At 54.4% G+C, this 22,451-nt stretch overlaps 9 protein-coding genes across 9 annotated transcripts; 3 read left to right on the forward strand and 6 right to left on the reverse strand.

The window, feature by feature from the left end:
• Window positions 1–867: 867 nt before the first annotated feature.
• F5Z01DRAFT_634040 (pH zinc finger transcription factor) lies at window positions 868–2,815 on the reverse strand (the record flags this gene model as incomplete). Its single annotated transcript, XM_046262010.1, has 3 exons — window positions 868–2,210; window positions 2,259–2,349; window positions 2,405–2,815. 3 exons carry the CDS (start codon window positions 2,813–2,815, stop codon window positions 868–870), a joined length of 1,845 nt encoding a protein of 614 aa, XP_046121199.1.
• A 3,376-nt stretch (window positions 2,816–6,191) lies between these two features.
• F5Z01DRAFT_616933 (putative Sin3 binding protein-domain-containing protein) lies at window positions 6,192–7,205 on the reverse strand (the record flags this gene model as incomplete). Its single annotated transcript, XM_046260944.1, has 1 exon — window positions 6,192–7,205. The coding sequence occupies one exon, from the start codon at window positions 7,203–7,205 to the stop codon at window positions 6,192–6,194; it is 1,014 nt and encodes a 337-aa protein (XP_046121200.1).
• A 2,820-nt stretch (window positions 7,206–10,025) lies between these two features.
• On the reverse strand, window positions 10,026–13,013 carry F5Z01DRAFT_462243 (DNA topoisomerase). The gene is made up of 6 exons (XM_046259923.1): window positions 12,604–13,013; window positions 12,355–12,552; window positions 12,128–12,306; window positions 11,893–12,062; window positions 10,507–11,840; window positions 10,026–10,449 (listed from the first exon to the last, which is right to left on the reverse strand). The coding sequence occupies exons 1-6, from the start codon at window positions 12,682–12,684 to the stop codon at window positions 10,420–10,422; spliced, it is 1,992 nt and encodes a 663-aa protein (XP_046121201.1). The 5' UTR covers window positions 12,685–13,013; the 3' UTR covers window positions 10,026–10,419.
• Window positions 13,014–13,158: 145 nt separating this feature from the next.
• Window positions 13,159–14,597, forward strand: F5Z01DRAFT_462106 (uncharacterized protein). Its single transcript, XM_046259921.1, has 4 exons — window positions 13,159–13,702; window positions 13,755–13,819; window positions 13,870–14,096; window positions 14,162–14,597. The coding sequence occupies exons 1-4, from the start codon at window positions 13,343–13,345 to the stop codon at window positions 14,536–14,538; spliced, it is 1,029 nt and encodes a 342-aa protein (XP_046121202.1). The 5' UTR covers window positions 13,159–13,342; the 3' UTR covers window positions 14,539–14,597.
• Window positions 14,597–15,786, reverse strand: F5Z01DRAFT_462225 (HAD-like domain-containing protein). Its single transcript, XM_046259922.1, has 4 exons — window positions 15,671–15,786; window positions 15,596–15,617; window positions 15,479–15,547; window positions 14,597–15,416 (listed from the first exon to the last, which is right to left on the reverse strand). The coding sequence occupies exons 1-4, from the start codon at window positions 15,731–15,733 to the stop codon at window positions 14,656–14,658; spliced, it is 915 nt and encodes a 304-aa protein (XP_046121203.1). The 5' UTR covers window positions 15,734–15,786; the 3' UTR covers window positions 14,597–14,655.
• A 9-nt stretch (window positions 15,787–15,795) lies between these two features.
• Window positions 15,796–17,077, reverse strand: F5Z01DRAFT_648317 (uncharacterized protein). Its single transcript, XM_046263033.1, has 4 exons — window positions 16,930–17,077; window positions 16,837–16,870; window positions 16,485–16,782; window positions 15,796–16,426 (listed from the first exon to the last, which is right to left on the reverse strand). The coding sequence occupies exons 1-4, from the start codon at window positions 16,974–16,976 to the stop codon at window positions 16,239–16,241; spliced, it is 567 nt and encodes a 188-aa protein (XP_046121204.1). The 5' UTR covers window positions 16,977–17,077; the 3' UTR covers window positions 15,796–16,238.
• An 83-nt stretch (window positions 17,078–17,160) lies between these two features.
• On the forward strand, window positions 17,161–19,951 carry F5Z01DRAFT_648327 (SPOC like C-terminal domain-containing protein). Its single transcript, XM_046263034.1, has 7 exons — window positions 17,161–17,824; window positions 17,871–17,931; window positions 17,982–18,500; window positions 18,545–18,936; window positions 18,987–19,198; window positions 19,248–19,711; window positions 19,757–19,951. The coding sequence occupies exons 1-7, from the start codon at window positions 17,337–17,339 to the stop codon at window positions 19,772–19,774; spliced, it is 2,154 nt and encodes a 717-aa protein (XP_046121205.1). The 5' UTR covers window positions 17,161–17,336; the 3' UTR covers window positions 19,775–19,951.
• Window positions 19,952–19,981: 30 nt separating this feature from the next.
• Window positions 19,982–21,950, forward strand: F5Z01DRAFT_462955 (uncharacterized protein). Its single transcript, XM_046259930.1, has 3 exons — window positions 19,982–20,592; window positions 20,641–21,330; window positions 21,378–21,950. Exons 1-3 carry the CDS (start codon window positions 20,189–20,191, stop codon window positions 21,784–21,786), a joined length of 1,503 nt encoding a protein of 500 aa, XP_046121206.1. The 5' UTR covers window positions 19,982–20,188; the 3' UTR covers window positions 21,787–21,950.
• A 6-nt stretch (window positions 21,951–21,956) lies between these two features.
• F5Z01DRAFT_671721 (putative mitochondrial DnaJ chaperone) lies at window positions 21,957–22,390 on the reverse strand (the record flags this gene model as incomplete). Its single annotated transcript, XM_046264727.1, has 3 exons — window positions 21,957–22,098; window positions 22,157–22,284; window positions 22,340–22,390. 3 exons carry the CDS (start codon window positions 22,388–22,390, stop codon window positions 21,957–21,959), a joined length of 321 nt encoding a protein of 106 aa, XP_046121207.1.
• Window positions 22,391–22,451: the final 61 nt, after the last annotated feature.

A 22,451-nucleotide genomic window follows, 5' to 3' on the forward strand; every position in this document is an offset into this window, starting at 1 on the left:
ATTTCCTCAGAGAGCCGATCTACCCCTTTACCACTCAGTCTTAAGAGCCGACGTATTCACTCTATCGACCGGTCCGCCTCGGGCGTCTCACACTCTCAGTCTGTGCTTACCATATTACCTGCCTCATCCGGTCGCCATCCAAGACTAGACTCAGGAACTTTTCCATAATAGCATCAGCTGAGGATGGGAATGTTTAGCCTCGGACGCCAGTTGCCTGTGGATGTCCTGCGATGCACAACGGACAACGGAGATGTACTTCCCTACTTCGCCGCGTGAGACCGTGCTTCTGACCCCCTACTTACACATTGACCGCACTGCGGTGTCGTCAGATTTGATTATCTTCTTTTTTCAAGAATGTGTACAAGTTGCCGCAAACGTGCAAGAAAGACCCTGTTGGCTCATGCTTGGACGTAATTAGTACTCACTGGATCTACATAACGTCGCGGGCTGGGCGGTGCGCCACCGCATCTTGGCCAACGGTCATCTCCATTCCACAAGCGAAAGAATTCCGTCATCGCCGACATCATCCGCAGAGGCCAACGAGGGCACCGTGACAGCAGAGGTGTGCACTCACACGCGGAAAAGGTCACTCACTACCCTGGTGGCTGTTACCTCGTGCGGAGGTTGTGCTCTGTTACTCTTGGCAAGATCACTTCATGCACGCGCAGTGGTGAAAGAAAGTGAAGACAAAATAGGATTCCATGACTCCGCCAATCAATCCTCCGTAGCTGTTTTCCTACTAGGCGGCACCGGCAGTGGTGCCTTGATCATGTCATATACATTGCCATAACTCAAATGCTCATCATATACGTCCAAGCAAGTTTCCAACAATTGTCGAGCTTCAACCACCAACGCCATCTTCCCTGCTTATGCGCCAGGCATGCGCAGGATGGGATACAGCGATGAACCCTCCTTGGGATGGTTCTCTTGATGAGGGACAGGGCTGCGTGGGCTCTTGACATCGACGTCCATGGCCTCGGGGCTGTGCTCTTTTTTCACCTGCGCCTCGCCACGCTCATCCTCCTCCTCCACGTAGTCCCTCCGCTCGAGACGGGCTTGAACATACTTGCGCAAGTTCTCGATGACACGCATGTTATCGAGCCAGCGGTCGAATTGCTCTTCACGCTCGCGGGTGGCCTCGCTGACCTCGGACTCCTCGGAGGCAGGTGAGGAGATGGAGAGGGCAGAGTCACCATTCCTAGGCGTGCTTGCGCCATCCTCAGCAGGCATGGACCTGGGAGGGGGGCCCCGAGGGCGCTGCAGCATGCCACCAGAGTACCGGCGGCGCTCGTTGCTCTCGAAGCTGGGACCGAGCGTCGCGGTAGTAGACTGGCCAAACCCTTGGTTGACAGCGGGCAAGCTAGTTGGCAGGGTCGGGTACATGACAGACGATGTGGTGGAGCTGTGGCGGGACTGAGGGGACATGGCCGAAGCAGATGGGCTTGGCGAGTGGCCAGAGCTATATGACATGGCGCTTGACGGTGGGGTGACGGCAGGGGTGCCGGTCGATGACAGGCCGCTCAGAGGCGAAGGCATGCTAGCAGCAGACATGTGTTGGTAGCCATCAGCACCAATGGGCATGCCCGTCGGAGAGCGCTGGGCGACGGGAGGCGAGGGCGTGTTACGATACCCACTGAACTGGTCTCCGTTATGGATGTGGTGGATATCGGTAGGCGCATGCTGGGCATTCTCATAAATGGTGTTCTGCATCTGGCCCAGAAGATTGTCGATTTGGACGAGATCCTTCTGTGTCCTGACGTTTGAGGGCGTGGGCAGGTAATATTGCTGAGCCAGCGGGTTCTGAGTAGGGGCAGGCCCGGCGTGAGTCATTTGCGCCGCCTGAGGCACGTACTGGTGCTCAGTGGCAGCCATGGAGCCGTTGGGGACCGACAGGGCACCATGGAGGGGAAGCAGTGAGCGGCCAATCTGGTTGTATGACGAGGGGTCAATCTCGCGACGCTTCGCGCTGGTGAAGAAGTCCTCCACCATGTCGAAAGCGCGCTTGCGATCGTAACCGCCAGAGGGAGCAGTATTGTAGCCAATGTGCTGCTCGGTGCGCTGGTTGTTCAGGGGCGCCTGGCTGAAGTAAAGACCGTAGTTGGTCGAGGGCTGGGGCGCGTAGTAGTTCCCTGGGTGCGCGTGAGGGCCACCGGGATGCTGGGGCTGATACTGCTGGCGCATCTGGCCGTTGTGATCGTAGTAGCTGGGGGCTTGACAAAGTCAGTCTTGGTTCGCGACATGGCGCAGAGGATGCGTACTCTTGTGCATCTGGGGCCTGTAGCCGTTCATGCCACCTTGTCCGTGCTGGTCCTGCGTGGGACGCGCGAGGACAGAGTCATCGGCGTGAGTCTATTCCAGTCAGTCGATAGTCCTCGCCGTATAGCAGTAGCCGGGTATGCCTTACCTTGACATGCTTCTTGAGATCCTGGGGTCGCTTGAAGGACTTGCCGCAAAACTCGCACTTGTGGGGCTTGAGCGGGACATGAACGCGGATGTGCGATGTAATGTGATCGCGCTTGACGGTTGTCGTGCGGCACGAGTTCCACTGGCAAGTGAGGCTCAAGTTGTTGGTGCTCTTGCGGCCAACATGGCGCTCACAAATGTGCTCGTACAGCGACTCTGGTGCGGGAAACTTTTGAAGGCAGTTGTTCCAGCGGCATGTCAGAGCATCATCCGGGCCGCTCGAGAGGGGAGGTGCTGCAGAGGTAGTCGAGGTAGTGCTCGAGGGAGGAGGGGTGGTCGACTTGGAGTCCGAAGTGCTGTTGTTGCTGGACCCTGACGAGGGATTGTTGCCCTCGGGAATCGGGGGAGACATTGTCCGTGGGGTAAGCTGTTCCTACGCGTGGGCGCGACTGCCTTGGCTGTGCTTCTGAGACAAGATGAGTGACGCCTGTGGGTTGTAGGGCTGAGTGAGGAGACCGTCGAGAGACCGGGTTTGTGAGTTCTCGACAAGCAGTTGATGTACAAGGCGATCGAGGATTTAAAAAGCGACTTGTTCCAAAGGGTATGAAGAGGGAAGAGTCTCCGTAAGCATTCTCGGGGGCGCCTTCACCCTTTACATTCGCACAAGAGCCTGGGCAAGATCAGAAGGGTGAGCGGAGGTCTTGGCAGGGTCTTGGCAGGGTCTTGGCACCGCGACCGGGTGGTCGACGATGAGTGGGTACACGAGCTGAAGTGCGCCAACAGGTGCGGTGGCAGGTACTCGCTAGCTTTTTTCATGCCAAGAGCCGCCACGCTCGTTCTCGTGCCAAGTTCTGCCAAGCCTTGGCGTGGCTTGGCATATTGGCAGCGCCCCTCTTCGCGAGGCTGCGATTGGCTTCGCTACCACCACCGTCGCCGTCGTTCCCCAGAGACGAGCGCTTCTGCTGCCGCGTCGCGCACATCATCATCATACCTGAATTTGTCAACTCGAGATCTGCGCTGCTCCGACGCCGTAATTAGACTTCACTCGTCCGTCCTTGCAAATTCTCAGCCTCTTGTGGCGACTGGAGCCCCACGATTCTTCTGCTTTCTGGCGAGGCCTTCTCGCGACCCTCTGTAAGGCCTGCTGGCTGCTGCCCATTGAACCGGCTGCACCTCTAACTCCGACACTCCGACATGCCGAATCGGTCAGTCGGTCCCTGAATGTCACCGTCGCGTACGCGATGGCTAATCAATCGCTGAGCGCCTTATTAGTATACGACAGGGCTGATACTAGTAGTACTCGCTAATAACAAGTGCCTGCCCAGGGTGTGCTTGGCTGCCACTACGGACTATGAGCAACAGCCTGAAATAGCCGACCAGTCCAGACCAAGGCCCCCGCGAATATACCGTCCCCAAATCACCTGCCGCGGAATTGAGTAACGACTGTCAACCGGGGTTACAGGACGCTGGCCAGACCGTTTCTGGCGGCAACTGACAATGACAGTCATCTGGTAACAAAATGTGATTCCCAATACTACGTACGTACGTACAGCATGGATCAGCCAAGAGAGGAATCAAGCTTTCCGCTCGCCAAGACCTCTCCTGGTGGCCACGCCCAGACTTTCCGCCCGCGACACGCGTGACACACCTGGCAGTTTTGGCACCACCACAGAATCCTTCCTGCTGGGACCCCTGGTCATCCTAATCCCATCCGCCATCGAATGCAGTCCGTCAGGCCAGGGACATGCAGGCCATGCCGAACGGGCACAGGTCCGAAGTAACCAATTTGTTAGAGACTGGCTTCGATCGTGATGAGAAAAACTCTTGTGCCGGAACCAGCCACCAGATTCGAGAGAAATGTGATGGGCTGGGTGAGTGTTAATGGGTGGATGCATTCAAAGGTCACGAGGTCTCTCGTGTTTCTCTGACCATACCCGATCGAACACGGCTAATTGGCCCTTTACACGTATTCACTGTCGCGTTGGATTCATTCGAGAAGCACTGCCCTATCAAGGCGGCCGACATAGCTTTCGTGCGGGCACGTATCAAACTATCTCTGGACTCATCACACAATGTACTTGACTTGTGCGCCCCGGTCCAGTATGGAGAGCTGCGTCTTAATAAAGACCACAGACTCACTGTCCATTACTCAGCCTCATCCTAATAGACAGCCCATGATTACACTCGTACGCTTCACACATGAACCTGGTTTATTAAATGAACCTACGACTATTATCAAGTATTATTGCGCGCACCGCCGCAACCGTCTCTTTCTTATCTTCATTCTTCGCCCCCGGATTTCTCCACATCTTCGGACCTATTCTTCCTGTGCCAAGAGATTGCGCGCGCCAAGCCGAGCTCCAACTCGCGACGCTACGCTTTGGAATCATGGAAAACGACACGTGTGGTTAGCCGTAAGCCGCAAGCGTGTACCGGGGCCTGCGATTGCTGTTCGGTGCTCCTTTGTTCGAGAGACACTGCCGCGCCAAGTTCTTACGGTATCTACGGCAGGCTACCGATCGATGGGCAACATGTTCCTTGCATTCGATTGAGCATTTCTTACTGGTCTTGTTGGCTCGTGGTTTAGATAATGCCCATGTCGCGTGCACCTCGGGTTGATGGTAAGGCAGAGATACACTGACGGTCAACATCCCCGCAAAGAGTGATAGCCAAGTATCCCGGCACACAACCTTTGAATAGAACTGGCCAGTGCGTATTAGATGCGATTACTTGAAATTAATAGGCCGCAATCATTGCTTTGCGAGCCGCCGAGCGTGTGACCAGTGTGTTGACCTCTGCACAAGGTATCTCCTAGCATGGTATAGGGTAAGGAACCCGTCCCTGTCACATTACGCACAGTCCGATCACCACCGGCCTCGCCGGATTCTTGCTGGGTGACTCACAACCTCACCATACGTACTCGCAATCACAGAAAACCAGCCAGCAGCTATTACAGGGAACACTGAATGTACAAGTATGGGATGGATGGTGAGTTTGTTATTATGAGGGACTGAGGAACTCCTTCAGCCCCGAAACCCTTGTCCCTCATCCGCCTCCAAAAAGGTCCATGGCCGGTTCGTCCATGTCTTCCACCTCGGAAGAAACTTGAACCCATCGACCGATTCTGCATGCGCCCATCCCCTCGTTTGCGCCCATCCTCTCGTTCCCAATGTAATTATGTGTTTGGACAGACATAATGATGCCTACCGTGCCAACCGCTCCCAAGGTCTCCCAAGTCTTCACAAGACCGGATGCTATTACACCTTTCCAAGATATATATTAAAAATGCTGATTGTGAACGGGCCCCAATGCTCATACTTCAAACCGTGATTTTTGGTGCACCCCCGTCCCAGAACTCGAAATGCAACTCCAAATAATGACCATTCCCATCACGAGCTGTTGAATTCGTGATTGATGCAGGGAGCTCCCCGCGTGCGAGAGCCATGTTTCCGTTGATTGTGCCATGCGCACCGTTGGTGATGAATGATCTCAAAACTCGAGGGCTGTCCTCGCAGTCGATCGCGCGGGCCATGTGGCTTGCAAATGTTGTGCTAAGCCAGTAGCAAGGGGTCCTGCGCCACGCGTCCTGGCGCGTATAAATAAGAGGAAAAGTAAGAAGATTGTCGTAAAAAACGTGTCGTCGTCAAGAAGTAGACTGTGTCCATGTCGTATGCCACTTGATCAGAATCCGACACGCGCCGTGTGGTCCAGCCATATCCGTACTCCTACCCCGGAGAGGTAGAAAATCAAAGCGCTCCAAACTCCGTACCATGCGATGTTGGGGGGTATTATACAGAACCAAGTCGCAAAAGACCCTCAATAGCCTCACGCTCCTGCGCGTCAGAAGGTCCATTGAGGGACAGCAACTCGATCGGTGTCTGCGGCGAGCGGATCATGCCATATGAGCATGATCGCGCGCCAAATTGAGGGCTGAATGGGCCGCGGCTAGAGAAGCTAGCACGGTAGGACTCAGCGCGAAGGGCAGCTGCTCCGACGGCAGCCCAGTCCTCATCATCCGTGGCATCGTCCGGATTGTCGCCCAAGATCATGTCGTCATCGGGGGCTTCCGAGCAGGAGGCTGCTCCAGAGCCATCGAGCGACATATTATCGGCCTCGTTCTCCATCACCGAGACGGCGCTGTCGTCGTACGAGAAACGCATAGACTCCTGTCCCGAGGATCGGACCTTGAGTCTCTCGTGACGCGACGCGCCTCCAATGGGGATGCCGGCAGAATGGGGTGATAGCCTGCTGGGGGAGGTCTTGCGAGACCTGGGGCCAGAGGTTCTGCGACAGGCGTCCCATCGCCCCCATCCTACCTTTTCAAAGTGTATGTCTCCTTGCGGTCCTCCTCCTTCGCCGCCTCGGCCCTCCAATGCGCCAACGACCAGCCTGCGCGCTTTGGCAGGTGGGATGCCCGAGAAGCCAGGGACAGATGTCGTCAGATAGCCCATGACGTGCCTGATGGCCAGCGGGCCATGGTTCAGCAGGATGTCAGGCAAGTGGTACTTGGCGAGCAGGGCGCACGTGATGGCGCCCGAGGCCTCGAGGGGCGGCGACACGGATCTCCCATCAGCCGACTCGTGGAGGTCGAGGTCGGAGTCGATGGGCTCGAGCGTGGCCTTCTGCAGCTGGGCCTTGAGGCCGTGGGCCGCGAGGGCTGGCGAGATGGAGTTGGGAGGAGTCGGGAGGTCGAGTGTTCGTGCCACAGTCGCAGGTTCGCTCCGATCCGCTACAACAGCTAAGTTGTCTCGGTTCAAGGAGGCCTGGGGGATATCGCGAGCAGCTGATGCCGTGGTAGCCATGATGCCGGGTAGGGGTCTTGAGTGCTTCGGAGTACTGCAGCAGGAATGTTATCAGCTGGGGGTTCTTTGCAGGTTTATGAGAGGCGGATCAGAATGAATGGAAGAGATGGACAGGCCAAGAAGATGCGAGGTCTGCAGCGACACCCTCGTCTTGCTTGCTTGCTCTGCTGGCTGGCTGTTGCCCGGGACGCGACACTGATGAGGGCCGGGTGCCGAGCAGCGGCACGTATGTAAGGTACGTACCTGGACTCTGAAGCAACGGCAGCGAAGCTGACCTAGTGCAAGTTGATGGACGGCGGGTTACTGGCAAAGCTGGCACGATGATCGTGACTGTGACAGAGGATTCTCGAATGATTCTTTTGCTTGAGCGTTTGTCTGTTGTTGTTGCTTTGTGGGAGGAAGGAAGGGAAGGGGAAGGGAGGAAGGAGGGAGTCATGGCTGGATAAGGACTGGAGGGTTGCAACAATCAATAACAGTCATCCATCCGTCCACCCACCCATCCAACCTGCCTTAGCATCCATCCATCGCAATGACAACCCAACCCGTCCCGATGTGTGCGCGCTCCAGCCAGGCGACGGCATGGGAGCGCATGGAATGCATGGACCGAATGAATGGCTGATTGTGCCAGCTTTGTGCCCTCCACCCGCTAAACTTGGGACTGGACCCAGCGGCGTGTTCCAAGGCCAGCGCGGCCAGCGTAACAAGCAACGCTCGCACCGGATATTACAGGTAAAACCAAGGCCCAAGGGAGACGGGACTGCTGTGCGCACCCCAGAGGGGCTGGCCTAGCGGCCTCGTGGCGGCAATCTCACAGGTCAGTCCCCGAGCAAGTAGCCCGTATCAGCTGCGGAGGGCGTGGGAGTAGTGGCTGTGCATCAGCTGGTCAACAGGGTGAAGTTATGACGCCGTCAGCATGTGCGCAACAAGTGTGCGTGCATACCGAAGTCATGATTGTACTGTGGCTGCGCTACAGATAACAATGCCCCGACTGTGTTATTCAAATGTGCGCTTGCTCGGTTGTGGCATAATAATCAGCAGCAACAGGTCGGCAATCTGTTCATGAAGCCGACATGAGCCCTGGCCCTTAACGACCGCGCAAGTACCTATTCAGGGAAGTCGCCTCATAACATCCAGAGATTGTCTAATACTACGTAAATTGTTACATGTTCGGACTTGATTCTCTGGATGTCGTGAGGATGAATCGCAAGGTTCCAAGTTGTGTAACACTAATCATAACGCCCTGGACCCTGGCCCAGGCTACTTCGCAGCGCATGCAGTTATTATTAACGTTTGTCTGGCCAGGAACAAACGCACGTCAGCCATCAATCATCATGCACAGAATCATCATGGTAGCTTCCATGCTGTTCGCCGAAGCATCCTTGGATTCTTTTACTGTTCGACCGCCGCCGCCGCTTTGTGCATTCTTGTCTTTGGCTTGCACAAACTTGTAAAATGAAGGCCCCGGCCAACCTCATCTCCAGGAACCACTTCCCGACTCGCGACCTTGTTGCTTATCCGGCTCCCCGGTCCAGCAGGCTGGCGGATGCGCCGTGTTTTCAATTTTGGGACAAGAGAAAAAAAATAATTCAAACTTTGTCAAAGCTTGCCCTTTAATCTTGTTGCCAGGGTTGCGATCGAATAATAGGGGCCCAAACTCAAAGGGCGGAAAAGATTTCAGGACGACCCCTTGACTGCCTTGATAGATGTGATATTGCCTTGATCCATCATGCACTTGTTAACAGTTCGGCTGCAACGCACGCGCGAGGGCTCCAGTCTTGTCTACTTTGGTCTAAAACAGTGATCAAGCAACACCATCGTCGCAATAGCCTGTTCAGAGAACTGCACACGCCATGTCGACCAGTAATAGACTAACAACGTGCACGCGTCACCATCATGAGGGCTCATTCATGCAAGCACTTTGATCCTCAGCGACATGGAGGCCGTAAGATCCACCGGGGACCGGAATCGCGTCAGGCTGGCACTGCCGTCTGGGGAGAGCTAACAACTTACACAGCCTGGCGATGGGGTCAATTGCGACTTGGCAGCGCACATTCACAGCCCATAATGTGTTTGCCAAAATACAAAATTCCCCGCTGCTAGATACTAGTTTCTTTGAATTTCACCTAGACATCAAGCAATGTCACTTTCAGGCTGCCCAAGGATGGTTTCATCACCTAGCCAAGTAGCCACCAATGCGAGTCGCGATACGGTGCGCGTGCTGCGACTGGATAGAACCAGCCGTCAATCAAGGGCCATTTGTCAAATACATTATGACTGCGCAGTGGATTCTTGGCCACGCCTGTGATGTTCGGGTCCTGAATGGAGACAATCGTCATCCGCGGCCGAAATGTCCCGCAGCCGGATGCGGTTTCCAATTGCTGTGTTGTGGCATCCAACTACACCACTACCCCCACGGCAAACCCTAGGCCCTGAAGAAAGGTACTTCACCAGTGAAAGAGGAAGAGCCACGATCGAAGAGGTTGTGCCTACTGGGCGGGCTGTTCCGCGTTGCTTGCAGGTCTGCTCGTCCTGGTGCCGCTAGAACAGCCTCTGTTGACTCGCGGCACTTAGACGCCTGTTAGCCATCCAATGTTCGCTGAGATGTGTGCAATGTGGTTGCATATTGTGCAGAGTTCCTATCGCAAAGAAGCCGAACACACGCGCGACTTGTCAAATTCGCGCAACAGATCCCCATGCCCCCTCCATCGCCCCTTCAGCGCCGCGTCATGATGGTCGTCGCGAGTCTCCAGTGGTACCAGCGAGCTGGCTCCTGTGCAACCATCACGTTGCTGGCAAGCGAGTCTCTGATTGGGGACATGCTAGTCAGCATCCCTCAGGTGACCCCGAGTCCCCATCATTGAACGGCGCGCCACTGGCTCCGTTTGCGGGTTGGATAAAGCCTAAAGCTGTACCCCTCCTCGACTCTTTATTCTCGGTTGAGTCTGTTGGTGAGGTATCTATCAAATTGAGGGGGCGTTGATCCATGTGTCTTATCAACCACTGATAGACCCCACGTTCAGTCGAGCCTGGGCATTGTGTTCCTGGGCGGGGCTAGGAATGGCTCTCGTGGGGGAGACGTAGTCATTGCGCATCGTCAAGGCTCCGATAGATTCCGCCCAGTTCGTTGTACCCTCGGCGAGAATAGCGCAATGTCCGGGGATAGTATCGCGACACCCTTGCACGCTGCTTGTAGCAGGTGGTACCTTGACGTGGCTCACCCCGCGAAGACGAACTCTCGGCATGCCTGTGATCTTGGATCAGCCTGGTTATAGAACGACGGCACTGCATTGGGGCCACCTACAGCTTTCAGAACATTGAGCTTCTCCTGTGATTGCAAGAAGACCTGGCGGTACTGTGCAACGCTTTCTCGTAGCACTACGTCCTTGGTAGTCTGGCCTGCGCAGATGGCCTTCATCTTCGTCTCCATCTGCTTTCGGAGGAAGGGCTTGCCCAGACTGGTCTCAAAGTTCATCCGATCAAACCCCAGGATCAGTGCAACCCCAAGTCGTGTCGGCACGAAGACTTTGATGCCCCTCCTCCCACCACCTGCAGCTTGGCCACTTGTCCGTCCACCTCTGCCACCGCGAGCCACTCTCGCACGTCCGCGGCCGCGGGTGCCGCGGGCCACTGGAGCGTCGTGGGGATCGTCGTCGTCGTCGTCGTCGTTCGCCGCTTGTCCGCTCCGCTCCGTGGTCTGCACGTACTCGCGATCCTGGATCTTCTGGATATGTTCAGCCATGGTCGCATCTGTGCCAATGCCGTTGGCGTCCATGAGCGCGAGGAGATCTGCTTCCGTGAGATAGTTGGGCGGCGAAGTCTTCCCTTCAGTCAAAAGGGCCTCCGTCGGTTCGAACTGCTCGCCCACCCTCAAGTTGGGCAGCTCTGCAGAATCCTCCCACTTGTCGTAGATGAACACCTCGAGGTAGTTCCGCTCCAGAACAACAACGCCATGGGCCGTGAAGATTTCCTCGCCGTATTGGAGCTCGATGTCCGTAGCCATGCCTTTGGCATCCTCAGAGCAGCAGGCTAGGAAACGACGAACAATGTACTCGTAGATGCGGGCCTCGTCCGGGCTCAGAACCGAAGGAGAGGCATACGTGATAGGATGAATCGGAGGATGTGCCTTGTCGTCGTGCCTGCCCTCGCGGGGTTGTCGAAAGCCTCCCTGAACTAACCCCTGAGCGTGAGGGCCCCAACGCTGATCTGGCGTCTGCTTCTCTACCAATTTCTTGAGATCCATGCCCTTGTCGAAACGATCAGTCTCGGTTCTTGGATAGCTGACGAAGCCTTTGTTGTACAATCCTTCCGCAAGGTTGAGTGCCTGTTGACCAGTCATGCGGAGCAAGCGAGTAGCAGCCTTTTGCAGCTCGACGGTGGTCAGAGGTAGTGGTTTGAACTTGCGAGTTGCTTTCTCTTGAACCTTTGTCACCTTTGCCTTGTTCGAATCGAGACATCGCTCGTACAGTATGACGGCCGACATGCGGTCAAAGACCCGGTTCCGCGCCCACGAAAAGTTGGCCTGTTTGCCGTCCTTTTTATGCATAACCTTGATGCTCCAGAACGGTTCAGGGGTGAAGTTTCGCACTTTGAAATAGCGGTCCACAACGAATCCGAGTGTGGGAAACTGACAAGATCCTGCGCACCCTTAGCCAGGGGGCATTGCGTTTGAGAGAGGGGGAGTAATTACCATAGCTGATCATCAAGGACTCAACAGGACCTCCCAAGGGTCGAAGACTGTTGGTGATGAAGCGGGTGAAAGCCCATCCTACACGTAGGTCGAGCTCAATGCGAGCAGCTACAGCGTTGACAAGCTTGGCATCTAGATTGCCCAACCTTCGGGCCGCATTGAGGACGTGTCTGTGACCAGGATCAGAGTTGGACTTCCCGAGCACAGGATAGGGAAAGACAAAATCACGACTCACGCTCGCTCAATGTTGCTAAAGGTCGCACGCTTGACGGTGATGTCGCGGTTACCAAACTTGGCCGCCTCAACAATTTCGTGGCCAATATATTCCCCTTCCAAATCGCAGTCGGTCCATATGACCAGTAGGCGAGCGTAACGTGCTTGGTCGGCGATGTTCTTGGCAATGGCCTTTTTATCCTGACAGTGTCAATGCCACATAGGCGGCCTGCTTGAATTGTCACTTACATCATGAACCGTGGTGATAGTGGGCGCACCAAAGAGGGAGACAGGCGGAGGTGATTCCCAATTTTTGTATCCGTCGGCGAAGAGAGTCTGGGTCAGATGGCCAACAACTGCTGTCATTGTCACATCGCACTGTCCCCATGGCTGGCCAAAGTCGAAAGTGAACGCATAGTTCTTGATGTACTGCGAGCGCGTGTTGTGCTATAGTTGTGAGCAGCCTGGTCTGAACGTGATGTCCCTGAAAAGGCTTACAGTCTGAAATGAACCTCCAGACAGGTGCGTTGCAACCGCTTTGGAGATGGAAGGCTTCTCGGCGACGCACAGGACCTTCATGGTGCAGCGTCAGTGGTGCGAGCCCGCTGTACCAATCGTTTTCACTTTGCTTTCCTGGTGTCGGGAATGTGACGGAATGATAATGCTCATCGATGTGGCGCGTGATCCCGACACGCAACGATCGAGCTTACCACCGGGCAGTTAGGGCAGGCGCGAGGCGTAAAACTAACGTATCATCGTCACAAGATCCAGTCTCGCCTCGATAGCCACTCATGGATGGTCCAAGGCCTCATGCACGGCGACCGCGAGCAAATTGCGGACCAATATTCAGGATTGTTCTGGTCGAAAGCCTTTACTTGACATGAACGGCGGTGAAATTATCGTTGCCGCAGGTACACCGTACGGCAACTAATTACAGTGCACGCCTGGTCGTGATTTGGGCCAATCATCATCGGGCATGAACGGCAAGATCCCGCATTCCGAGCACCAAGCTGCCCTGCAGATCCGCTGTAAATCATTGCCGGCTAGGGACTGGACCTTGCAGAAAGTAGTGCAAATCCCCCCTCTGAATCGACATAGTCTAGAACTGGAGGTGCGCATCGATGACGATGAACCACGCGATGGTTTAGATCGTCCAGGCGCATAAAACCCACAGCGCACCCCCAATCGCGACAGGGAAACACATGATAGCTACATCCAACACTCGAGGATATTCGACATGGCGCTCCCCCTACTAAAAACCCTCAAAGAATGCGGCGAGTACGCAAAGACCGTGGAGCCATTCTGGCCGCAGCTGTACGAGCTGCCCTACAAGCTCCTGAATAGCTACCATAGCCTGGATCGCTTGAAGCAGCTCTATATCGACACGAACCCACTCATGTCGGGCCTGGCGGCCTCGCTGTTCCTGGCTCCCATCTTCTTGATCGTTTCGGAGATCAACAGGAACTACTCGCAGGTCGATAGGATGTGGAGTATCCTCCCCAACCTCTACGTTGTTCACATCGCATTGTGGGCAAGGGCGGCTGGCATGCCCCATGAACGCATAGATCTGGCTGCCATTACGACGACAATTTGGAGTGTGAGTGCTTTGTGCACATAACTATTGCGGCCATCCGACTGACAGTTCCCAGATCCGGCTTACGTTCAACTACTGGCGCAGGGGAGGGTATGAGAAGGGTTCAGAGGACTACAGATGGTAAGCGTTGGCGACACTCATTCTGTGCAAAGTGATACTGACCGTGATAGGGCCATTCTCCAGAAGTATGTTCCCAAGTTTATCTGGTTCATCTTCAACGTCACCTTCATCTCCTCCATTCAGAGCGTGCTGCTCTTCGCCTTCTCCTGCGTTCCCGCCTACGGAATCCTCCTGGCCACAAAGTTCGAACCCGGCCTACAAACTTCCGACTTTGTCTACTCGGGCATCATGATGGCTCTGGTTGTTAGCGAGCTCATCAGCGACGGCCAGCAGTGGAGTAAGTCATCCATTCCGCGACCATAGCTTCAATGATCGAACGGGAGTGCTCACGCGTCATCACAGGCTACCAGACTGCCAAATACCAGTACCGCGACGACGGAAAAGTCCGCGGCGGGTTCACCAAGAAGGATCTCGAGCGTGGGTTTCGCACATCTGGCCTGTGGGCTTACAGCCGTCACCCGAATTTCTTCGCCGAGCAGATGGTCTGGTTCGCCTTGTATCAGTGGAGCTGCTATGCCACCAACAACGTGTACAGCTACACTGGACTAGGCGCCGGGTCTCTGTGCTTGCTTTTCCAGGGGTCGACGCTCTTGACTGAATACATCACGCAGAACAAATACCCCGAGTACAAGGAGTACCAGAAGCAGGTCGGCATGTTCTTCCCCTCATTCACGGCGTACCAGCCCCCGAAGCAGCAAATCAAGGGCAAAGGTCAGTAGACACACAATCCGGAGGGCTGGCCAGGAACGGGGACTGGGGGGTGATGGTGGGTGGTGGGTATATCACTGGGTTACGGCGTCTACGTATCTCTGTGCGTATAAATGGCCCTCTATGATCTATTCAGCAATCCGCAAGTCGCTCAACGTATCCGCATAAAAGGAAGGCACCGCGATTGCATCCTCCTTCTCCCAAGCCGCCTTGTTGTCGACGCCCGTCAAAACGTGCAGTGTACCTCCCAACTTGCCATCTACACCAAACTTGATGTCGGTGTTGAGACGGTCTCCAATCATACACGTCCTTTGGCGATTGAGCTGAAATTTGCCCTCAACGGCATCCATCATGGCCTGGCTGGGCTTGCCCAGCTCAAGGGGCTTCTGACCCGAGGCATTGACGAGAGGGGCCATGACAGACCCTGCGCCGAGGAAGAAATCGTGGTGCATGGGGAGCGTCGAGTCGGTATTTGTAGCCAGGAACTTGGCTCCCCGCTTCAAGTAGTGCAGGCCATGGGCAACCTTGAGGTAGTTGAAGTGGTAATCCAGGCCGGCGAGCACAACTCCGACTTCGGGATCCAGCAGTGAACCATCCGCCAGACCTTTAAAGTCGGCGTCCGTGATGTCCCGCTTGAAGTTGGGATCCGTGCCGCCAATGTGCGGTACGTTCTCGGCATCGAGCTCACTCTCGATGCCCTTTTCGCCGAGGATGAAGACCTTGTTCTTCCCCTGCGGCAGTTTGAGGATACGCGAGATGTACACAGCGGAGGAATATGCCGAGCCAAAGATGTCCTCCGCATCGGCAGGAATGTTGAGCTTGGACAGTTTCTTCAGATACTCCTCTCGGGACTTTGTAGAGTTGTTCGTCACGAAGACTGTGCGTTTGCCTAGTCCGACAGGTGAGTGACAGGGCCTCCCACAGAGGTGCGGGGGAGGGGTAGAAGTTGACCTTTGGCGCGCAACATCGCAATCGTCTCGGGGATGCCATCGTAGACGTGATCGCCGGACCAAAGAACGCCTTATGAATAGTAAGATTCTGCTAACGTGTGCTCATCATGCAAAGTACCATCGCAGTCAATGAGGAAAACCTGCAAGGTTCATGTTAGGGGCGGTCTCGTCAGTTGGGCTTTGAGACGCTTACGTCGAACTTGTCGAGAAAAGAATCCACCGCAGCGCGGTCATTGCTCAAGTAAGTCGGCGCCATTGTATTTCACAGTGGAAGCAGCAAATCTGATACTTCGCCTATGCTGACGGAATATTCAGGTGCTCAAGTTAGGAGTTGAGGCTTTTGACATCAATTCCCGAAGGATGACTAACATCTTGACAACATCGCGGACAGAAAGCCGATCGCCACTTTTCCCATTCGAACACTTACGAATCAGTCAATGTAGAGGCGCATCATAATTGAACCCAAATCTGGAATGTGAGGTATAGAGCAATTCCATTGTAGTTTTGTAGCAATTTTCGTAGGCGGGTTGGCATGTGGCCTCGGCTGTGATGAGGGCTGTCAATGACATACATGGTGGCCGTGAGATCATTGACAAGCCATTCGGATGTGTTCGGACCAAGGCTGCAAAGCAGCAAACTTGAAATTCCCCATGGCACGCAAAATTCAATTCCAGAGGCAGTGCTATCATTTTCGCTTATAGCCTACACCGTTGTCTTGGGCGCCCAACGACAAGTCCTGCTAGACTGTTGAAACGTCGAAATTAAGCTGCCCTGTCAGTAATGGACTGAATGCGGCCTCCAAGAGTGAAACCATAGGCGACAGCTGCAATAAGTGTCCCGAGGTTCAAAAGAGAAGATATCCCATGGAGCATCCCGAATCGCTTGTTGAGAGCCTGCATCTCATCCGAATGGGGACCCGCAGCATCCCACTCTTTGCCGTCACGCTTGGCTAGTTACCGTCAGCTTCGCATCTCTGAAAGTAACTTTGAATTAATGAGCTTGCTTACCTTGACCCCTGCGTTCCTTCATCACACCAGTGACCAAGGGGAGTAGCAGAAATAGGTTAGTGACACCAGTAACGAACATGACGCCCATGGGAAGCAAAGACTGATAACGTTGCGACTGGTTCACCAAACCCTGCACACCTGACGATAGCCCGAAGAGGGCATTGCCGGGGAATGTCAGGGCCATGAGAACAGGGGCAGCTGTCTGAATGCCAAAGTAGATGGGGAAGAGAGCTTGCTGCATCGAAGAAAAGACAGGGCGCTCGACGGTCTTGAACATGACGGGACCGTTAATGAAGGACTAAAGTACGACGGTTATTACAGGTGCGCTCTGGCCAGTTCTGTGTGGACTAACATGGAAGAACGACGTGCCCAGCAACGTCCCATATCTAAGAACATTGTTAGCCGCGTGGAAGCTATGTCTCTTGCGAAGGGGTGTCAAATGTACGTGATGATGTGGTACGGAGCCACCGAGAAGAAGATTGAGCTCGCCATGATGGATATCCTTGGTGTATTGACTCGGCAATGAAGCAGACTGAGATTTGTTGTATCCAGTAGTCCTTGACGTCCGCGACTTGAATGGAGCCAAGCATGAGATCATGGATAAACCACGTGATTACGCGTTGGCGTCGCGTCCACAGCCTGTAGGCATCCACCCCACCTCAACCAAGCTTCACCACTTCAATGCTGCCAGCTCCACTCTTCTGCCTAAAAAGTACCCAGGGGTGCGATACTGAGCTTGTGGAGCTTCGACCTCTGCTACATATAAGCAGTGGGTTGTCCCAAGATACACCGAACTTGAGCACACGCGCCTCTTTCTCAGTCATTTGAGGTGATCAAATCAGGTCATTCACCATGGCCGACAAGGAAGCGACCGTCTTCATCCTTGACCTCGGCTCGTCTATGGGCCAGGCTCACAATGGCCGCGAAGAGTCGGACCTCGACTGGAGCATGCGATTCGTTTGGGACAAAATAACCGATGCCGTCGCGTCCAACCGCAAGACTCTGAATGTCGGTATCATTGGCCTGAAAACCGATGAGACGAACAACAAGCTGGACAGCACAGAGGGCTATGAGAATATTTCTGTCCTTCAAGAACTACAGCCGATGACTATGACGGACTTGCGTCAGCTCCAAGCTTCCATAGTCCCCAGTCAGACCAGATTTGGCGATGCCATCTCATCGATTGTCATTGCCGTCGACATGATCGAAACCAAGACAAAGAAGTTGAAGTACATTCGCAAGATCTACTTGGTCACGGACGGCCAAGGCAGCATGGACGTCGATGACATTGATGACATTGGCAAGAAGATGAATGCCTCCGGCATCGAGCTGACTGTCCTGTCCGTGTCATACCCTTCTGTGCCTTAACGCTGCTAACCTAAGCAGGGGTGTGGATTTTGACGATCCTGAGTACGGCTTCAAGGAAGAGGACAAGCCGCCACACAAGGTCAGACAAAGCACAGACATGCCGCATCCTTTCTCACAAAGCATCTACAGAAACAAAACGAGCGGGCCTTGCGAAAGCTGGCCGAAGCCTGCGATAACGGCAGATTCGGCACCATGGCAGATGCAATAGATCGTCTGGACACCCCTACCGTCAAAACACCCAAGCCTTACAAAACCTACGACGGCAAGTTGACACTTGGCGACCCCAACACGTTCCCTGCCGCAATGAACATTGATGTTGAGCGGTATTTCAAGACACATCAGGCACGACCACTTGGAGCCAGTACTGTGGTCACGAAGCAAGACCAGCCCGGCTCACAAACGACTGAGACCGTAGACGGCAATGATACGATGGACGGTGTAGAGTTTACAGGCGTAAAACAAGCACGGACGTACAAAGTCAACGACCCAGATGCACCTGGTGGTAAGCGGGACGTCGAATTTGAGTCCCTGGCCAAGGGGTTTGAGTATGGACGAACAGCTGTCCATATTACCGAGTCGGAACACAACATCACCAAGCTGGAAACCCAAAAATGCTTCACAATCCTCGGATTCATTCCCTGGGACAGGGTAAGTGCCCCAGCATCCTCCGAGAGCTGCACTGACGGACCTAGTATGAAGCCTTCCTCAACATGGGCGAGGTCTGCGTGACCCACGCAAAGAAATTCGACGAGGCCTCGGAAGTGGCTCTCTCAGCCCTGATCTGGGCCCTTCACGAGGTACAATCATATGCTGTGGCGAGACTCGTGCTCAAGGAAGGCAAAGAGCCCCTTCTTGTACTGTTGATACCACACATTGAGCCGGGCTTTGAGTGCCTATACGACGTGCCCCTTCCTTTCGCGGAAGATGTCCGCAGCTATCAATTCCCACCGTTGGATCGTGTTATCACGGTCAGTGGGCAAACGCTGAGCAAGCACAGATTCATCCCGTCTGATGATCTCAATGATGCTATGAGCGCATATGTCGACGCGATGGACCTCTCAAATTATGGAATCGACGAAGATGGGTCAGTTGGTACACGCTCTGCCGCATACTGATGTACTAACAGAATCTTAGAGCTCCGGCAGAGTATATGCCCATTGACGACACGTACAACCCTTCGATACATCGCATCAACCACGCCGTGCGGAATCGAGCTGTGCACCCCGAGGATCCCGTACCAGAAATTCCACCTCAGTTGCTCAGATTCGCCGAGCCGCCGCATGAACTGGTCGAGCGAGTCCAGAGTAAGATAGATACTCTGATTGGTGCAGCGGAAATCAAGAAAGGTACGCACGGTGTTATGCTTAATCCCAGGACTCTCCTAACGTTGTCAAGTACCACCAAAAGCCAAGGGCAAACGTCGTCGCGACGCTGTCAAGCCTATTTCCGGCCTCGACGTGGATGCCCTGCTCGGCAACACCCGGCAAGGTCAAATATCACCCGAAAACGCCGTACCGGATTTCAAGCATGCTCTCGAGACTGCAGACTCAGAAGAGGCCCTCGAGAACGCTTCCAAGCAGATGGGTGCCATCATCCGCTCTTTAATTACGGACAGTTTTGGTGACAGCAAATACAACCGAGCTATTGAATGCTGCGGTGTTATGCGGGAAGAGCTGATCAACATGGATGAGCCGAACTTATTCAACACCTTTGTGACAGACTTGAAGAAGCAGTTGCTATCCGGAACCCTAGGGGGCGATCGGCGAGACTTTTGGTTCAAGCTTAGATGGGCGCAACTAGGCTTGATAGACAGCAGTCAGTCGGAGTCATCAGATGTGACTACAGATGCAGCAAACGAGGTGAGTGACGATTGGCGCTGGTCAGAGCAGTACTGACCCGACCAGTTTTACAAAGCAAAGTGAGGCCTCTGAGACCGTTCATTTACACGTAATGTACAGCCTCGAGACCGATCTCGTCCAGGTCAATTTCTATGCTTTGGGGGGCAAAGGTGTTTATTGATAGGTAGATAATTCTCGGAATAGAGGGTATGCGGACAGGGCTAGCAATCCTCAAAATCTAACAAAGATGCCTGAAACAATTGCGAGTTTGTCCCATCTCCGACCGCGTTTGTTCAACCACCCCGTTCTCGCTTGGCTTGCTGTGCTGATGCATCCATCCGGAATGGCAAATCGCAGGGCCTCATTTCCTTCTCACCTCTTCCGATCTCGCAAACCGATGATATCTACTCCTGTACTCATCACAATACAGAACCCTTCCACTTTGAACACCACGCTGTCAAATCTCACTTCTGCCAACGCCGAGTTCTGAGTGGCACCATGGCGGACGATGATCTCGACCAACGGCTACAGACGCTGTCTCAACTGTTGGGCAAGCACATCTCAATCGTCGAGATTGCAGATGACACTCTAGAACAGCGCGAACATGAACCATTGACCCATGAGGAACACGCCCTTCCTGCGGAGCCCTGGGAACCTCATCCAGAGCCCGTAGCTGACGATGCTCCGAAGAAGTTTCTGAACCATGACGCCGGTCCTCGCCCTGATACGGAGGGCGCCTTCGACTCCGAGCGGTTCATCAAGGGCAAGCCAAGCAAGGATGATATCGATCTCTGTCCTTGGAACGTTGTGATGAACTACCCTAGCTCGTTCATCGGGAAAACCAACCGACCTCACGTGGAGCCGTACTTTGAGAGAATCTGTGACGGTCGAGTCTGGGACTTGTGAGTACAAAATGTGCTAGTCGCGGTAATACGTACTGATATCATCAGCTTCTATCTATATCACCCATCCAAACCGGCCGACAAACCCTACCTCTTCGTGCCGACTTCCCAGTTCCAGCTCTTCCTTGATCAAATCAACGAAGAACTCAAGATATCCCTTTCTATCCCGGCTGGTGTTAATGCTGACCGATTCTTCCTACGATTCACGAAAGACATCGCCCAGCCTCGCTATCTACGTCGCAGTTCTGAGGGCGAAAATATCGATGACGGCTCTGCTTGGCCCGACCCAGATGAAAATGACGCGCACTTACTCGATGTGTCTACACCGGTTCAGCAAGCCGAGTTTGAACGCAAGCTCAGACTAGTCAACGCCCCCAAAGTGAAAGACAGGAACAAGGGCGAGTCTAGGACGGCGGAGAGGAGAGCCGATCGACAGCACATGCTCTACACGACGCAGCAGCTGCTCGGACTCAAGCCAGGCATCCCCATCGGCTTAAAGGGCGACCAACCAGTGGTGTTTGTTGCCATCGACGTTGAGGCTCTTGAGCGGCCACCGAACCCGGTGTCGGAGGTTGGCGTTGCGATTCTCGATGCGAAGGATATCCAAGACGTTCCTCGCGGTATATGCGGCCAGAACTGGTGGCCGATGATTGTATCCCACCACTTGCGAACAAAGGAGTACTCTGGCCTTTGTAACTTTGAGTTCATCAAGGGCTGCCCCGATGCCTTCGACTTTGGGTGCGTGTGCTCGCACCGACACAGAGATGTAAGCTGACGACTTTTAGAACCAGCACCTTTCCCACCATAGAGCAGATGCCAGCTGCGATACTCGACATCATCCAGCCCTTGATCGACGCGAGACGCAAGCTCATTCTTGTAGGTCATGATACCCAACAAGACGTTCAGTACCTAGCCTCGATTGGTCTCGATATGCATGCAATGAAATGCGTCGCTCGCATGCTAGACAGCCAAGCCATTCATCAGGCCTGGCGGGATCGGGACCAGGGCCGCGGTCTGTCCAGTGTCTTGGCTGAGCTGGGTATTTCCAGCAGGAATCTCCACAACGCAGGGAACGATGCGGTTTTCACCCTGAGGGCGTTGATCGGCGTAGCGATTGAGCAGATCAGGGAGGAGTCGGCCACGGCGGAGGGGAGCGAATACACCCCTGAGCTTTGGGGCACTGATCTTCCTTGAAGGAGGGCAGGAATGAGGAGAGGATTGGGTCATTGCATTTGCATCTTGCTGCGTACCTTGCTACAGATATCTCCTTGTCTCTAAACCAGAATGAACGCCAACGCTGTGGGAACACCACCATATTTTACAACCATTCCGCCCCTATATTGTACAAGTCGTGCCATGGTACGTTACGAGACTTGCTTGTCGAGCAATTCTTTCGCCTCGTTGATCTTTGTCGCCAGGTATGGGCTGCCGCCTCGATCGGGATGGTTGAGGAGCATGTTCGTTCGGTGGGCTTTGCGAACCTTGTCCTTGGTCAAGGTGCGTTCGCTGGTCAGGGTCAGTATCATGCTAGCTTGGATCGGCACAGGCGGGCAAAGTAACTGACCTTAGAGAAAGAATGAGGGAAGCCTCCTTCCTGGTCATCTTGGGCTCGAAACCACCCTTGTAAAAAGCCTTGCCCATGGCGCCCACGCCACCGCGCGAACGTCTGTATGCGACCAGTCCGGCGCGACCCTAGCTCGGTTAGTCCTGGATGGTCGCGGTCATACGCGCTGTTGATGAAACGTACCAAAAAGGCAGCGACGGCAGCGCCGGCGCCCCATGCCATAACAGAAGCCATTGTTGAGGTATGTCGAGGATGAACGAGGGTGATGGTGATGATGGCAAGGAACGGGATTAGA

This window comes from Emericellopsis atlantica, assembly GCF_019669845.1.
Source record: "Emericellopsis atlantica unplaced genomic scaffold F5Z01scaffold_5, whole genome shotgun sequence".
Classification (NCBI taxonomy): domain Eukaryota; kingdom Fungi; phylum Ascomycota; class Sordariomycetes; order Hypocreales; family Bionectriaceae; genus Emericellopsis; species Emericellopsis atlantica.

Excerpts from the sequence above, each read along its gene's own strand:
- F5Z01DRAFT_462243 (XM_046259923.1), bottom strand. The coding sequence starts at position 12,684 with ATGAAGGTCCTGTGCGTCGCCGAGAAGCCTTCCATCTCCAAAGCGGTT. Across the intron at positions 12,307-12,354 it reads CTATCACCACGGTTCATGAT|GATAAAAAGGCCATTGCCAA; the intron begins GTAAGTGACAAT and ends TGACACTGTCAG. Across the intron at positions 11,841-11,892 it reads GTCCTTGATGATCAGCTATG|GATCTTGTCAGTTTCCCACA; the intron begins GTAATTACTCCC and ends AAGGGTGCGCAG.
- F5Z01DRAFT_462106 (XM_046259921.1), top strand. The coding sequence starts at position 13,343 with ATGGCGCTCCCCCTACTAAAAACCCTCAAAGAATGCGGCGAGTACGCA. Across the intron at positions 13,703-13,754 it reads TTACGACGACAATTTGGAGT|ATCCGGCTTACGTTCAACTA; the intron begins GTGAGTGCTTTG and ends GACAGTTCCCAG. Across the intron at positions 13,820-13,869 it reads GGTTCAGAGGACTACAGATG|GGCCATTCTCCAGAAGTATG; the intron begins GTAAGCGTTGGC and ends TGACCGTGATAG.
- F5Z01DRAFT_462225 (XM_046259922.1), bottom strand. The coding sequence starts at position 15,733 with ATGGCGCCGACTTACTTGAGCAATGACCGCGCTGCGGTGGATTCTTTT. Across the intron at positions 15,618-15,670 it reads CTTTTCTCGACAAGTTCGAC|GTTTTCCTCATTGACTGCGA; the intron begins GTAAGCGTCTCA and ends TGAACCTTGCAG. Across the intron at positions 15,417-15,478 it reads TGCGATGTTGCGCGCCAAAG|GCAAACGCACAGTCTTCGTG; the intron begins GTCAACTTCTAC and ends CTGTCGGACTAG.
- F5Z01DRAFT_648317 (XM_046263033.1), bottom strand. The coding sequence starts at position 16,976 with ATGGCGAGCTCAATCTTCTTCTCGGTGGCTCCGTACCACATCATCAC. Across the intron at positions 16,783-16,836 it reads TGGGCACGTCGTTCTTCCAT|TCCTTCATTAACGGTCCCGT; the intron begins GTTAGTCCACAC and ends GTCGTACTTTAG. Across the intron at positions 16,427-16,484 it reads GAAGGAACGCAGGGGTCAAG|CCAAGCGTGACGGCAAAGAG; the intron begins GTAAGCAAGCTC and ends GACGGTAACTAG.
- F5Z01DRAFT_648327 (XM_046263034.1), top strand. The coding sequence starts at position 17,337 with ATGGCCGACAAGGAAGCGACCGTCTTCATCCTTGACCTCGGCTCGTCT. Across the intron at positions 17,932-17,981 it reads AGGACAAGCCGCCACACAAG|AAACAAAACGAGCGGGCCTT; the intron begins GTCAGACAAAGC and ends AAGCATCTACAG. Across the intron at positions 18,501-18,544 it reads GATTCATTCCCTGGGACAGG|TATGAAGCCTTCCTCAACAT; the intron begins GTAAGTGCCCCA and ends TGACGGACCTAG.
- F5Z01DRAFT_462955 (XM_046259930.1), top strand. The coding sequence starts at position 20,189 with ATGGCGGACGATGATCTCGACCAACGGCTACAGACGCTGTCTCAACTG. Across the intron at positions 20,593-20,640 it reads GACGGTCGAGTCTGGGACTT|CTTCTATCTATATCACCCAT; the intron begins GTGAGTACAAAA and ends TGATATCATCAG. Across the intron at positions 21,331-21,377 it reads CCCGATGCCTTCGACTTTGG|AACCAGCACCTTTCCCACCA; the intron begins GTGCGTGTGCTC and ends GACGACTTTTAG.